The 13,909-nt window shown below is 45.1% G+C and overlaps 1 protein-coding gene across 9 annotated transcripts in view; it reads right to left on the reverse strand.

Annotated features, from left to right (window-relative positions):
- The window catches only part of DCLK1 (doublecortin like kinase 1), a 283,656-nt gene that overhangs the window by 87,573 nt on the left and 182,174 nt on the right, over positions 1–13,909 (reverse strand). For 4 of the 9 annotated variants that reach the window (XM_066620144.1, XM_066620147.1, XM_066620151.1 and 1 more), the window contains exon 5: positions 312–406. In XM_066620144.1, the coding sequence (XP_066476241.1) occupies positions 312–406 (95 nt within the window). Of the gene's footprint in view, positions 1–296; positions 407–4,448; positions 4,458–6,272; positions 6,291–11,239; positions 11,263–11,987; positions 11,996–12,192; positions 12,202–13,909 lie in introns of all 9 variants that reach the window. The other 5 variants (XM_066620145.1, XM_066620153.1, XM_066620150.1 and 2 more) reach the window with 5 other exon arrangements.

The raw sequence follows: 13,909 nt of genomic DNA on the forward strand, positions 1-13,909 counted from the left end.
CAATCACTGATGCCTAGTCAACCAGTAAAAAAAAAATCCCATTAATAGTGGGAACTGTGGAAAGAGTTAACTGTGCTGATATATGCACGCACCAATTCTGCAAAATATTATAGAAATTATCTATGAAAAGGTAGGCAGAGCAGAAGTTTTATGAAATGCACAGAGAAATCCTGCATCCTAGCAGGCTTCTCAGTCACTGTGGAAAGCATTCCTTAAATGCAGAAAGTTTGAAAACCACAACAATACAAAAAGCTATATTCGTACTGAGGTTGCTTTCTTGGTCACCCACCCTAAACTTCAAGGTTCCTTACCCTCTGTTTCCGCAGACTTCCTGGGCTGGTGGGAGAAGGGCTTGGAGACTTCCCAGAACGGGGAGTAGACAGCTGACTACCAGGAGTTCCATTAACTAGAAGTACAAACAAACAAGCATGACATTGGGCCCTTGTAACATTGGAGTGAAAACAACACCACACACATACAACCAACAGAGCTCATATCTACTTGTCTTACCCATTCATGTTTTTCACATTCATAATGAACACCAAGATACCTTTCAACCGATGCCTGCAGCATAAGCCTCAGTGCTTGTTGGCCTTCCACTGGGCTTAAAGAAGTGATCAGTTAATCTGTATTCATTGTGTGCCCACAACACTGATGAAATTAAAATCATTTTCTTCGGCTGTGGAGTGCTTGTGCATGGAAAAAAGATACAGAGCCATATGCTTTTTCTGAGCAAATGGTCTCTGAATAAAATCCCTTCTATTCCTTTCCTGATATGCCTCTTACCAATATGCTTCAGACATTTAAAATCACAGCTACAAAGGGAATTTATTTTTAAACATCAGTGTTGACACTAATAGGTCACTTGCTTGCAGAGATACCTACATGGCACCTTTGACCCAAGCATTAACTCAGAGCTGACTCTTCTAGGCTCTCCCATTTCCAGCCTTACTGCCCATTGCCCCCCCTCCCTGTTACTCTTCTGAATATGAATTGCTCTTTCAAACTGTTGATATGCCTGTTACAAGCATCCTTTGCATTCACATTAAGATTAGCTATGAAATGAAGAACACAAACCCAAGCAGCAGTGGAAGGCACAACACAGAGAATTGAAGCAAAAGATACTAACAATGTACTGAAAAGGCACTGAAAGAGAAATGGCATGAAATAAAATGTCTTCTCAGAAAAACCACTACTAGGTTACAAGCCATATTCATTAGCAACAGAGAAATTGCAGCAGCTACCAGACACCCAAACTCTCTACCTTATATTTACATGCCAGGATAGTAATAAGGTATTTAACTTACCTTCTATGAGTTCTAACATGGACACAGATTTACTGTTTAACCAGATAATGCCAAGCAGGAAAATGTTTGCCTTTGTACTATACCCACGCAGTAGCAGAATGGGAAGCAGAATTAGTTAAGGAAAGCCAAAGCTGCTCACAGAGAGAGCTGAATGAGATGCAGGATTCATAAGCTGAAGCCTTTTCTGCGTAAGCCTGACGTCTTCCGAGCAGCAGTGGGAGGTGCAGGTGCTGTCTTAGGGGCTACATCAAAGGTGTCAATTAAGCACAATGCCAGGACTTCAGAACACTGAGCAACTACAGCCCCCACTCTGATCTACGAAGCCCCCAAAGCCTTAGCAATCTTATATGCTGCACACTGAATCATAATGAGCAGCCTTTGGGGGTAATATACCAAATGACTCATCTGAAAATCAGAATGACAATAACTCTTGTAAAACCTTAGCTGACTGGCAGTCTCACAACTGCTAAACCTATAAGAGAATTTTAGAGGATTTGGGGGGTGGAGGATCGGTGGGCGTTTCCTTCCCATCTGCCAAATATTCCCAGTGGTAAACACTGGGCCCAGATGCTTAATGTGTGTGCATTCACTTCGTATAAGTGGAGTATGATAGCAAATGGTTCCAGTATATTGCTGTTGGGTGTTAATCTCTGAAAGAGATTGCCAATAACTTGGATCTTTCTTGTCAGTAACTTGGATCTGGTATGGGAAAGGTGCTGACTTAACACTGTTGAGTATGTCAGCCAGAATTGTGGGGGGAAAGGTTTAACCTGTACTTTGGAAGTCTCTAGATACAAGCATGTATTTCATTCAAATAGTCTTTGGAGTGAATTCATGCCAGGGACAAAGGCTTGTGAATCAGTACTCATTCACCCACAGTATTAAATGCGGGGGAGTGTGGGCACATGGATCATTTTGTAAGAGGCAACAGGGTATTCTAGCAAAGGAGGACTGACAGCAGGGTTAAAGCGATTCAATTAATTAGAATTGAGGCAATTCAACTGCTTAGTTTCTAAACAAGTGTGTCATTATAAAGGAAGTTGCTGTACACCAAGCAGGCTATTGGTCCATCTAACTCAGTGTTATTGATACTGACTGGCAGGTAGGGATGGCCCATCCATGAGGCTAACAGAGGTGCTCACCTCAGGCAGTAGATTTGCAAGGGGTATCCATTTCTGTCCACCCACTTGCCTCCACTGTGCCTCCTCCCCCCACACCCTGGACTGAAAAAGGAAGAGGGGGACAGAGCAGAAGTGTGGCAGTGAGGAGAGCAGAGTGTCAAGGAATAGAAGCTGGCACATCACCAATTAAGGGGGGCAGCATTTGGCAAGCCACTTCAGGTGCCAGGAGGTCTTCGGCAGGCCCTGGTGGTGGCAGCTCCCCAAGGTTTCAGACAGGAATTGTTCTCTGCCCTATCCAGAGATGCTGGAGATTGAAACTGAGATCTCCTACATGCAAAGCAGATGTTCTTGCACTGAGCGATGACCCCTCCCTAACATGGCACAATACATACATGTTTCATACATAAAACCAAAGCCAAATGTATTTTTGAGGATCCACGAATAAAGGTGACAGACTTTATGTTATGAAATAACTTGCTCCCTGCCACCATGAGTGCCATCCCACTGGTCTACCTGCCCAACCCCCTGCCTCCCCTCCTTCAGCATGTCTCTTTTCCTCTCTTCTCTCCCATAGACATACTCCATGTGGGCAGTAGTCACTCCTGCTGTTGACGTTGCAGCAGCTCTCCACTAACTCTTCTCCTTTCTGAAGAGGAGAGGATAGAGTGGGGAGATGCTCTACCTCTTTTCCTCCACTTCCTCTTCCAGAAGTGGAGGACTGCAAAGATGAGTCACTGCCACAGAAGTGGAACCCACAAGGAACCGATGAAAAAAGAAAAATGAATAAAAAGGACATGATAAACCTCTGGGGGGGGGGCGGAGAGAGAAGGTATGCCTCAATGGTCCTGTTCTACCAAGAGAAAGGAAGGGGAAGGAGAGTGGGCTCATAAGAGTTAGTTAGAAACTGTCTCACCTCACCTCAGGTGTCTCAAGGCCTCCCTGAAGCACATTCTTCAAAATGTCTTTGGTTTTTGACATTTGCAGTTAAAAGATATTTCACAGAAGGATAGCAAACAACTTCTGTGTGAGACTTTAGATAGCCAGAATAATGAATCCTGGACTACATGGACAAATGGTCTGACTCAGTGTAAATTGGTTTCATATGTTCATTTAGGACAGTGGTTCCCAAAATAGGGGCTGTGACCCAAATGAGGGTAGCATGGATGTTCCTGAGGGCATGAGAAGCAGTGTTCCCTATAAGCTGTGTAGCTCTAACTGAAGCCCCATGCAGCTTCCCTCTTGGCGCTCCAAAACCCTGTGATGATTTTGATGTCATTGCTGATTGCTCCTGAGCACTTTTTAATATTATACCATTAACATTGACCAGACCCATGGGTCACCAGACTAAGAGAAAAACTGTATTAGGGTTGCTGTAACAAATTTTTTTGAAAACACTGATTTACGGCCTCCCAATCCCCACTCCCTCCACCTGCTGCCACCACTTCCCTAGAACTGATGAGAAGAGGTATCGGAAAGTGATTCCTGTGTCATTACATCAGGAAGACAAGCCCAAGGACCTCATCATCAGCATCCCTGGACCTACAAGTGTAAGAAAGCCAGTATTTGTAATCTGCTTTATCAATCAGGAGATGCCCTGGCAATCTGGTTCTGTTTTATGAGTCAACTGATATTTTTCAGTTGTGATTTTCAATAAATCTGTTCATTAACACTGGCATAACCAAGATATGAGCATAGCTTGTCAATATCAGTGTATGCCTTTTACAAGACAACAGGGATGGGAAAATCCAGCTTGACTCAAGTTGAGTCACCAAGTCACCGCCCCCCACGACTCAACTAAGGGTGCAATCCTAACCCCTTAAGTCAGTGCAGCTGTGAGGCAATGCAGCTGTGAGGTAAGGGAACAAATATTCCCTTACTTTGAAGAGGCCTCCATGAGTGACACCCAATTGCAGGATGCAGTACATGTCCCATGGGCTATGCCAGTTTTTTTCACCAGCAATTTTATCTCAATGCAATGAGAAGGCTAATAGCCTCACTTATCATTATAACAGCATCGGACAGTCAAGCTCTCTCTCTCTCTCTCTCTCCAGGTACTTAGAACAGCTTCACTCAGAGGCAAGTGACCCCCTCCCTTCACATTAAAGAATGCAAAGTGGAAGTGATTATCACGTCCTCTTTGCATTCTTTCCCTGCGCTCTGGGTGAAGGGAGGGCTCACTGCCTAGGAGTGAAGCCTTTCTAAGCTCCTGCAGAGACTGATTAATTGATTGTCTGCCTCTGTCCTGCATTACAAAGGTAAGCAAGGCTATTTTTAAACTGCTGAGCAAAGGGACATTGTTTTTTAAATGTATTTCCTTTAATGTGATTTTTGGCATCCCTGTGGGTTCTGGGAACAGAACAGTGGTGGATACTGAAACTCAACCTGTATGTGTTTGAAGTAGATCTTCAACTGTTTATAGAATTTACGGTTAATTACTTGTTAAAAGGCAGATGATTAATCAAATGTGTGTCATTGATTGACATTGCTATCAATCAAAACTTAACATCAATTAAATTGGGATCCACTGATTAATCATATGATCCTCATTTCAAATAACAATGGTATGCAAGACTGAATAACTTACAAGGAAATCCTAACTTGTGCTGGTACAGACAGGCCAGTGGGCCTGCGCTGTATCCAGTGTAAGTTCCCGGCTGTCTGAGGCTCAGCCCAAGGCAAGGGGAAACTTTTCCCCTTACCCTGAGGAGAGCCACAGCAACCCAATGGGGCTGCTTGGATTTGCGCCACTGATTTCAGTGCAGATCTGATTTCAGTGCAGATGAAATCAGTGGTGCAAATCCGAGCAGCCTGGGACTGCCCTGGGAACAGAGCTAGGATCTGGTATAAGTGTCACCTCCCACACCCAGCTCACCTGCCCACCACCCGCACTTCCCCCCAAAACACTTCCCTTCCACCTCCTTCCCACCTTCCCCACACCCCCCACGACCCCTGCGCTGGCTGAGCTTGGCCAACACAAACACATTTCTGGGGCCTGCATCAGTGCGGGGAGGCCAGTACATATCTGTGTGCGGGCCTATCTCCCCGTAGAGGGGCACAAAAGTGCTTTATGGCACTTCATGACATTCTTCGGCTGTTGCAAGGAACTTGATATGTGCAACCTCCTGATTTTAGAAATGGGCTATGTCAGATGCAAGGGAGGGCACCAGAATGCAGGTCTCTTGTTATCTGGTGTGCTCCCTGGGGCATTTGGTGGGCTGCTGCGTGATACAGGAAGCTGGACTAAATGGGCCTATGGCCGGATCCAGTGGGGCTGTTATGTTTGACCCAGTCAATGGGCACTTAGGATTGCGCTCTTAGGGACCAATCCTATTTTGCAGTTATGACGGTGGAACTTGTGTTCCACTATTGCAAATGCCACAGTGCCATTGCACACTGTTGCCAAAAGCGAGGCAGCTGGCAGTAGAAGCACCCAGTGGCTCCCTTTGTGTGCAAATGCCCACCTGGGCCACAATGGAGGAAGTGAGGGGGTGAGGACTGGGCTGGAAGGGGTTGATCTCAACAAGAAAAGTGCACACCGGATCCTATCCCCAATTTTCCCTAACCCACCAAGTCCCCTTTCTCCCCTTCGATCTACGCCTGAAAAATAGCTAGTGTGGGTCTGAGGAAACACATAGGTGAACTGGCAGCCTACCTGGAGAAGGTAGATGAAGGTAGGTGGAGAACTGGCAGCCTACCTGAAGAAGGTGTTTACTTACCTCTCACTCGCCATCTGGTCACACACACACCCATTCACATGGAACTCATACTCCACTGGTGCGGCTGCTTGCTATAGAGTGGGGGGGGGGTAGGATTGGTCTGTTAAGAGTCCTTTTTTTCTAATGGCTGCTTTGAGGGTTCCCCCCTCCCCCATTTTAGTAATTTTTTCTGAGGACAAAATTTTCACATTATGCATTAGTGTTGTGTGGAATATTCCCCCATCCATGCAGTGAATGTCTCATGCAGATCTCAGCTGCTCTTACATGGAGACATTTCAAAAAGCCTCTTGAGTGGGAACCATAATAGGAGAATTGACTGTCCCTGAATACGGGCAGAAAAATGCATGCAGTCCCTCTTCCAGCTGACACTCCCAAATGTTAACATTCACCCCTGTCTTCAGCTTGGAATTATTTGGATTTGTTTCAAGTGGGCATGCTTAGAATTAACACACTTTTCCCCCAGTGAAGTAATGCCGAAGTCATGACAGTTTTAATTTACAGTAAGGAATTTTTACATTTCATGGAAACTTTCCCTTGTTCCTTATTTTTCTACATATGTAGAAGTGTGTGAATTCGCTTCATTTGTGAACCATTTATGCAACAACTGTAATAATCTTAACACAGGTTTTCAATGTTCATTATTAGCCTATAGGTGCAAAATGTACATGTATTTTTTTCATTTCAACAAGTTTTTCTCTATGCAGATTCCTCCACCAATATTCCTCCTTGGGTGAAAAATGTCTAGCAACAGGGAGCTCCTGGACCAATGTTCCCTCTGATTTGCCCTGGAGTGCATGAAGCCCTATGATAGCTGGGCTGGGGTGGCTGTGGAGTGCTCGGTGATGACATCATTGTCACTGCCAAACTCAGGAGCACCCAGTGGCATCGCTAGGGGGGATGTGGGTGGTGCGGGCCACACTGGGAGATGTGCACAGGGGGGTGACGCGCACAGGGGGGTGACATGCTAAAATCGCAGTGGTGAGGAATAATACTGTCATGTTATATACTGTTAGATGTGGAATTTCCAGCAGAATGCAATGCAAAAAACTAGAGTGAAATATCTCCTTTCTATCAAAAGTTATGGCCAAAAAACCAGAGAACAAAAAAAAATGCATGGAGCCCTATGGAAAGGGAAACTGAGCTGTATCACGCGTATTCTCACAAGTAGGCAAACCTGCCTTAGTCTGTTAGAAAGGGCAGGCTGAGAGGAATCCAACGACACCAGAATGGTCCTGATCCAGTGAATGCAGTCCCCTAAAACACCTGAGAAGGAAGTCCCTCCCTCCAAGCAGACGAATTTGATGACCCCTTTTGAAAGCGAAACCAAGCCTCACGGTCGCGTTTACTTGTGAATAAGCAAATGTGCCCTGGCTGGTGGTCAGGCCAGGCAAAGGGGAATGTGAAGCCACCAGAATGGTCCTGATTGGATGGAACTGGAGCTCAACAAGTGCTCCAGAAGGCAGCCCCCCCCACCACTAAAAAGGATCAAAACAGAGGCTTCAGCTGATGAGGTGGACTTTTTTGAGACTTGCAAAGCTAGGTGGATCCTGACAGTGATCTGGTTTAAACAGAAGTTCTTATATTGAACTGGGTACTGGGTAGGGCTGAAAACCTTACTGATTTGGGGGGGGGGGTGTTATTGCAGGCAGGCCACAGAGGAAATTCACTTGGTGGACCAGGGCTGGCTTCTGCTTATAGAATTATTTGTTTTACTTTAATTATTTATACTTATTTATTTTAATTTGCCTGATGATGTCACTTCTGCCATGACATCACTTCTGGTGGGTCCTGGACAGATGGTCATTCTAAAAAGTGGGTCCCAGTGCTAAACGTTTGAGAACTGCTGCAATAAGGTGTTAGTAAGTTGACACCCTGGGTGGGGAGTGACACCACTAGTGACCAAAATAACTAAAATCACAATTTGGAAGAATAATACAATCATGTTACATATCAATGAATGCACAATTTCATGCAGAATGTGTTCTATCTTTGTTCTATCAAAAGGTACAGCCAGAAAACCAGTGGAGGCAGAGTGATGGTACATCACCACGCCCACCACCTGGGGTGTTGCCCCACACACTGCATGGGGGGTGACGCACTGGCATCCCGCACTAGGTGACATGAACCCTAGTGACGCCACTGAGAGCACCAAGAGGGAAGCTGCATGGGACTGTGATTAAAACAGCGAAGCTTATAGGGAAGGTTGCCCTGGGTTGAATTCAGTCCTCTGGGGGATACTAAGGGCAAAATCCTAACCAGGTCTACTCAGAAGTAAGTTCTGTTTTGTTCAATGGGGCTTACTCTCAGGAAAGTGTGGCTAGAATTGCAGCCTAACCCTCTATCCTCCACCCCACTGTCAAACTATAACAAAAAGAAATGGGGCAAGAGTGGCAACTGTGAGAACAGAAGTTGTTGGCAGATCACATAAGGGTGAGTTTCCTGAAATATTGGCCCACAAGTCCACAAAGGCCCACAAGTCCTCATTATACAGGCACAGAAGTGTCTGTATAATTCAAGGGCGGTGGACAAATGCATCACTGGGCCTTGAATATTCTATTGGTCATATAATTTGAACCTCCCATCCAATCTTCCTGAAATTTGGCAAGAGTAACTAGACCACAGTCTCCACCACCCCTCTAAATTTGACGCAGATCTGTTAAGAATGAGAAACATACATGTTCTTATGTTATTTTATGAAAATCCATCAAACACTGTTTGACTTCTTAGCTTTTAAAATCTTGACATTCTGAAAGGGGGAAACTACAGGCATTTAGAATATATAATATGTCCATTTGGAAGTTGATAATGTTTAGATCTCTTTTTGCCCTCCAAAAATAGGGCAGCTGCTACAGAGAAGAGCACTTTGAGATTTAAAAAAAAAGAGAAAAAAAGCAGTATAAAAAAAGTACCTCTAGAGCAGGGGTGTCAAATTTGTTTCATACAGTGGGCCCAAAAACATTCATGGCACCTGCCAAGGGCCAGAAGTGACATCATTAAACAGGATGTGTCATCATTAAGCAGATGATGGCCCAAAATAAGCACTTTGTTCTCAAGTAGGAACTCATTAACTTCAATGACAAAAGAGAACATATGCATATCCTGAACATATTTTCAAGATATGGAGAACCCAACTGTCATGCTGGGAGAGCCCAATTATCATGTGGGCTGCCCTTTCAGCAGTGTCACTTTTGCTGAGGCATCACTTCACAACTTTCAGTGGAGCCGAAAGGGCAGCCCACATGATATTTGGGCTCTCCCAGCACCTTGGCAGTGTCTCCCTCTCTCACATCCATAGTCTTCCCCTTTGCCCGATAGTGTTTGTTGTCTTCTGAGGCCTCCTGTCTCTCACTCCCAGAGCCTCAGCAGTAGCAGCACTGCTGAAAGGGTAGCACTGGGAGAACCCAATTATTATGTGGGCAGGATAAAGAGCTTCTAGGGGCTGTATTCAGCCCGTGGCCTATGTTTGATACTCCTGAGCTAGCGGTAACAGTAAGAAAGCAAACTGAGGTGGAGTCTGTGACTGAGAGTGGAGGGACCAAAGGGAATAGCACAACAAGGACAGCACTAGCCCAATCAGGGATAAGCCAGAAAGGAGAAATGGAGTCAGGGACCACTCACAAACATTTCAAGTCCAGTCCAAAAGCATGTAGAATCTATACATATATTAGTATAGACGCTAGACTGCACTCAGCCATTAGATGAGGTGAATAATGGAATCTAATGGAATAATTTCATTCCAGTCGATTCCATTTTTCATTCCATCTAGTGGTTGAATGCGGTATGGTTGAATGGGCAGGAGGTCTGGCTCAGTTGGTAGAGCCGCCGCCTTGTATGCCTGAAGATCTGAGGCTGCCAGTTCGAAACAACCGGAAGTATCCGAGAACTGACGACATGCTGATATACTGATGAGCTGACCCTCGGTGGCAGAGAGGAGTTGCCGTCAAGTGGAGCGTGGGAGGCGTAGGGCCAGAGAGAGGCCTGACCGGGAAGGATTCCAGCTGGAATGAGGAGTTCTATGAAAGACTAGAACTATTCAATTGTAAAAATCCCTACGGGGGTTTAGAACAGCCTGCCTATGTAAACCACCTTGGATTAAAGTCTGAGGAGAAATCTGACGACCAAAGAAAGGTGGTATATAAATACCTGTGTGTGTGTGTGTATACACACACACACACCAATGCATTCTGGGGTAACAATGAAGGAACCAGAAACCCGGAAATGGGACTTTAAAGTTATTTTTCCACTGATTTGGTATCCACCAAGTATTTTTATCCTCTGAGGGCTCCGAAACAGAACCCCAGTGGATGACCTGTGTACAAGTTTGTATAGTTTATACAGCACCGAAATTGAGGCAACCATATTAAATTCTAATTTCTCATGCTTTTTGGAGCATGAAGAAAAATTATAAACGGACTTTCTAACAACATTTTGTCCAATGTGCAACCTCAATGGGGGAGGCATGGATATAAACACCTTGACAAGCATGTTTATTGAATCGTGCCATCCATACAGATCTTAAATTGAACGTTTTTAAATACGGATTGGCTCCCTAAGTTGCACTCTGAGGAAAACTAATTGCTAACCAAGATGTAAAGCCTTAGGATTATCACCCTAAGGCTAATCACCCTAAGGCTGCAATCCTAACCTCACTTTCCTGGAAGTAAGTCTCATTGAACACAATAGGACTTACTTCTGAGTAGACCTGCTTAGGATTGTGCCCTGAATTGTTGGCATCCTTCAGTCTCGGAAGACTATGGTGTCACGCTCTGAATGGTGGTTCTGGAACAGAGTGTCCTCTCCAGTGCGCGAAGCCTGGGTAAAGTAGGTATGGAGGATAGGCTCTTACCCATGCAGCAAATCCCCCCTCTCCACGTCGCTGAAATGGTCCAATGGAAAGGCAGAGGCCAATACGGTTGGTTCCAGCGGCGTTGCAGGAGTTGCCAGAACGTGACTGTGTTCAGCCATGAACTGCCTCAGGGACTCCGGCTCCGGATTTTGCCTTGAGGTTGACTCCTGAAGCCTTTTCCATAACTGGATGTAGCCACAAGGCAGTGGAGGTTCTGGATCAGAGTTTTCCTTCTCTCAGATGAGCTGCCTTCCCAAGCTGACGAGTCCCATCTACCCGGTGGCTGTTTAGTCGCCTCTTACAACAAGTACAGCCGAACTGAGTGCCTATTCTTATCCCCAGCCCCCAGGATTGTGCCCTAAAGCAGTGATATTCAACCACTGTCTCATGGCACATTGGTGTGCTGTGAATGGTCCGCAGGTGTGCTGGGGGAGTTTGGGGGGAGGTGTCATTTATTAGTAGGGCCGTTAGGGGATGTGAGCCCTCTGCCAGCAGTGCAATCTTGCTTGTTAATTGTAAAAAAACGGATGGCACATGTTGACAATTTTAGCACCTTCTCTGTGTTATGAAATGAAAAAGGTTGAAAATCACTCCCCTAAAGTCTCTTCTCTAATACGGTATTTACATTCTTTAGGCTCAGCGTTTCTTTTCATTGGTGAAAGCAGTTAATATTTGAGGTCAAAACAAAAGTAGGCCAATTTTTTCCCCCTTTTCTTTTAACTAACATACGTGGGGGAGGCACAGATGTTAAAACCTGACAGGTTTATTTTATCAATTCTCTGCGATGTGCACAGTATGAATTCAAAGTTGTTTACTGTCATGACAACAACAGCATGTGAAGTTATGACTCCCAAGTAGTGACATCTTTGCGTTCAAGGTGTGAAAATAAAATATTTTAAAACTGATATTTATATTAGAGTAGAATCAGCTAGTCTGAGAATCTAGCAGCATACTGTTCTGAAGTTATTTTGTTTGTTCATAAATGCTAGTAAAGAACATTTTGCACTGCACAAAACATGTCTATTTGGCTGACACTGCTTATTTACTAAAATGGTTTGCCAGACATAACAGAAATGTAGGATAGAGGAGGCCACTGGCAAGAATAAGCTATAAGAATAATTAAGGGGGAATAGATTTAGTGTTGAAAAAATGCATCATTACCAAAATTCAATGCACAACATTCATTAAATAATACATACTACAATCTTCCACTTGTTATGTATTTCAAGGGTATTCTGCAGAGTATTTTGTGTTCTAAGCAGTCATATTTACCAAATACCACAAGAAATTTGTGAAGATTGCCACTAAACTCATATAATCTGTCCTGATCAAGGTCAATCTACACATGCAGATAAGTCATGTGGTGGGCAGTTTGTGGGAATGCACCAATTCAGACTGCAACTGGAGTGATCACATGTTTGAAAACCCCACTTGTAGGCTCTGATGTCCCGCCTGAGTCCCCAAAGAATCAGCAGGAGCCCCAATGCGGCAAGTTGGCTTTGATGTCATTGCTGAGCACCTGGAAACAAAGAGAAGCTGCCAGCAGAGCAAACAACAGTGAACTGTGGTGGGCAGAGCTAACCCAGGTGCAGGAGCCCTTTAAGAGGGCTAGAGAGAATACAGGAAGGAAAGGAGAAACAGAAGGAAAAGCAAGAGGAGACATACAGAGGGGGCACACAGAGAGATAGACAGAGAGCGAAATGAGGAGCTGGCAGAAGTAATCAGAAGGAAAGAGGTGCAAACACTAGCAGGGTAGAAGGCAAGGAGGAAGGGTGGACTGGAGAAGGAATGGGAGAGGAGCAGAAGCCTAGAGGAAAAAGGCCAAGAAGTGGGAACGAAAGACAGACGGAAAAGAAGCCCCTAGAATCCTTATTCCTATCTGTAATCTGGGGGGGGGGGAGAGATAACGACAGCTTTTGGCGACAATAAGCAGCACATCCAGGCCAGAAGGCCCGTTTGGCCAAACCCACGCCATACTCCATGCTTTCTCTGCTTTGGTCCCCAACCAAGATCCACAAGACCATCAGCAGACCTAATGCTAGATTTGCAGGATCTAGTGGATATTCTTAGACATTGAGACAAAGAAACTATTACAGGTTGTGCCTCTGTATTTGTGGATTTGGGACCTGCAGTTTTAACTATCTTCGGGTTTCATACTCACACTGAGGCCAGACCTGAGGTCCCAGATGTGACCGGAGATGGAAACCTTTCTGAGACCCACAGAGGCCTCCGGAGATGCCAGAAAGGCAGTTCCAGTTTTTGGAAAAACAAGGAGGGAAGAGTCTTTCACTGTTGTAAAATGGCTGCTGATGGAGCACACAGCACCATCAGTGGTCATTTTCTGAGCACTGTCACATAGGGTGGCAGAGCTCCAACCCTGCTATTTCCTATGAGGAAAGGCTACAGCATTTGGGCCTCTTCAGTCTAGAAAAGAGGCGCCTGAGGGGAGACATGATTGAGACATACAAAATCATGCAGGGGATGGACAGAGTGGACAGAGAGACACTTTTTTCCCCTCTCACATAACACCAGAACCAGGGGACATCCACAAAAGTTGAGTGTTGGGAGAGACGGGACAGACAGAAGAAAATATTTATTTACCCAGCGTGTAATTAGTTTGTGGAACTCTTTACCACAGGACGTAGTGATGGCATCTTGCCTGGATGCCTTTAAGAGGGATTTGGACAAATTTCTGGAAGAAAAGTTCATTACGGGTTACAAGTCATAGTAGGTATGTGCAAGCTCTTGGTTTTAGAGGCAAGTTGCCTCTGATTGCCAGATGCATGGGAGGATACCAGGACGCAGGTCTGTTGTCTTGTGTGCAGCCTGGGGCATTTGGTGGGCCACTGTGAGATACAGGAAGCTGGACTAGGTGGGCCTCTGGCCTGATCCAGCGGGGCTCTTCTTATGCTTGCTTCC

Source organism: Tiliqua scincoides, chromosome 3, assembly GCF_035046505.1.
Source record: "Tiliqua scincoides isolate rTilSci1 chromosome 3, rTilSci1.hap2, whole genome shotgun sequence".
NCBI lineage: Eukaryota > Metazoa > Chordata > Lepidosauria > Squamata > Scincidae > Tiliqua > Tiliqua scincoides.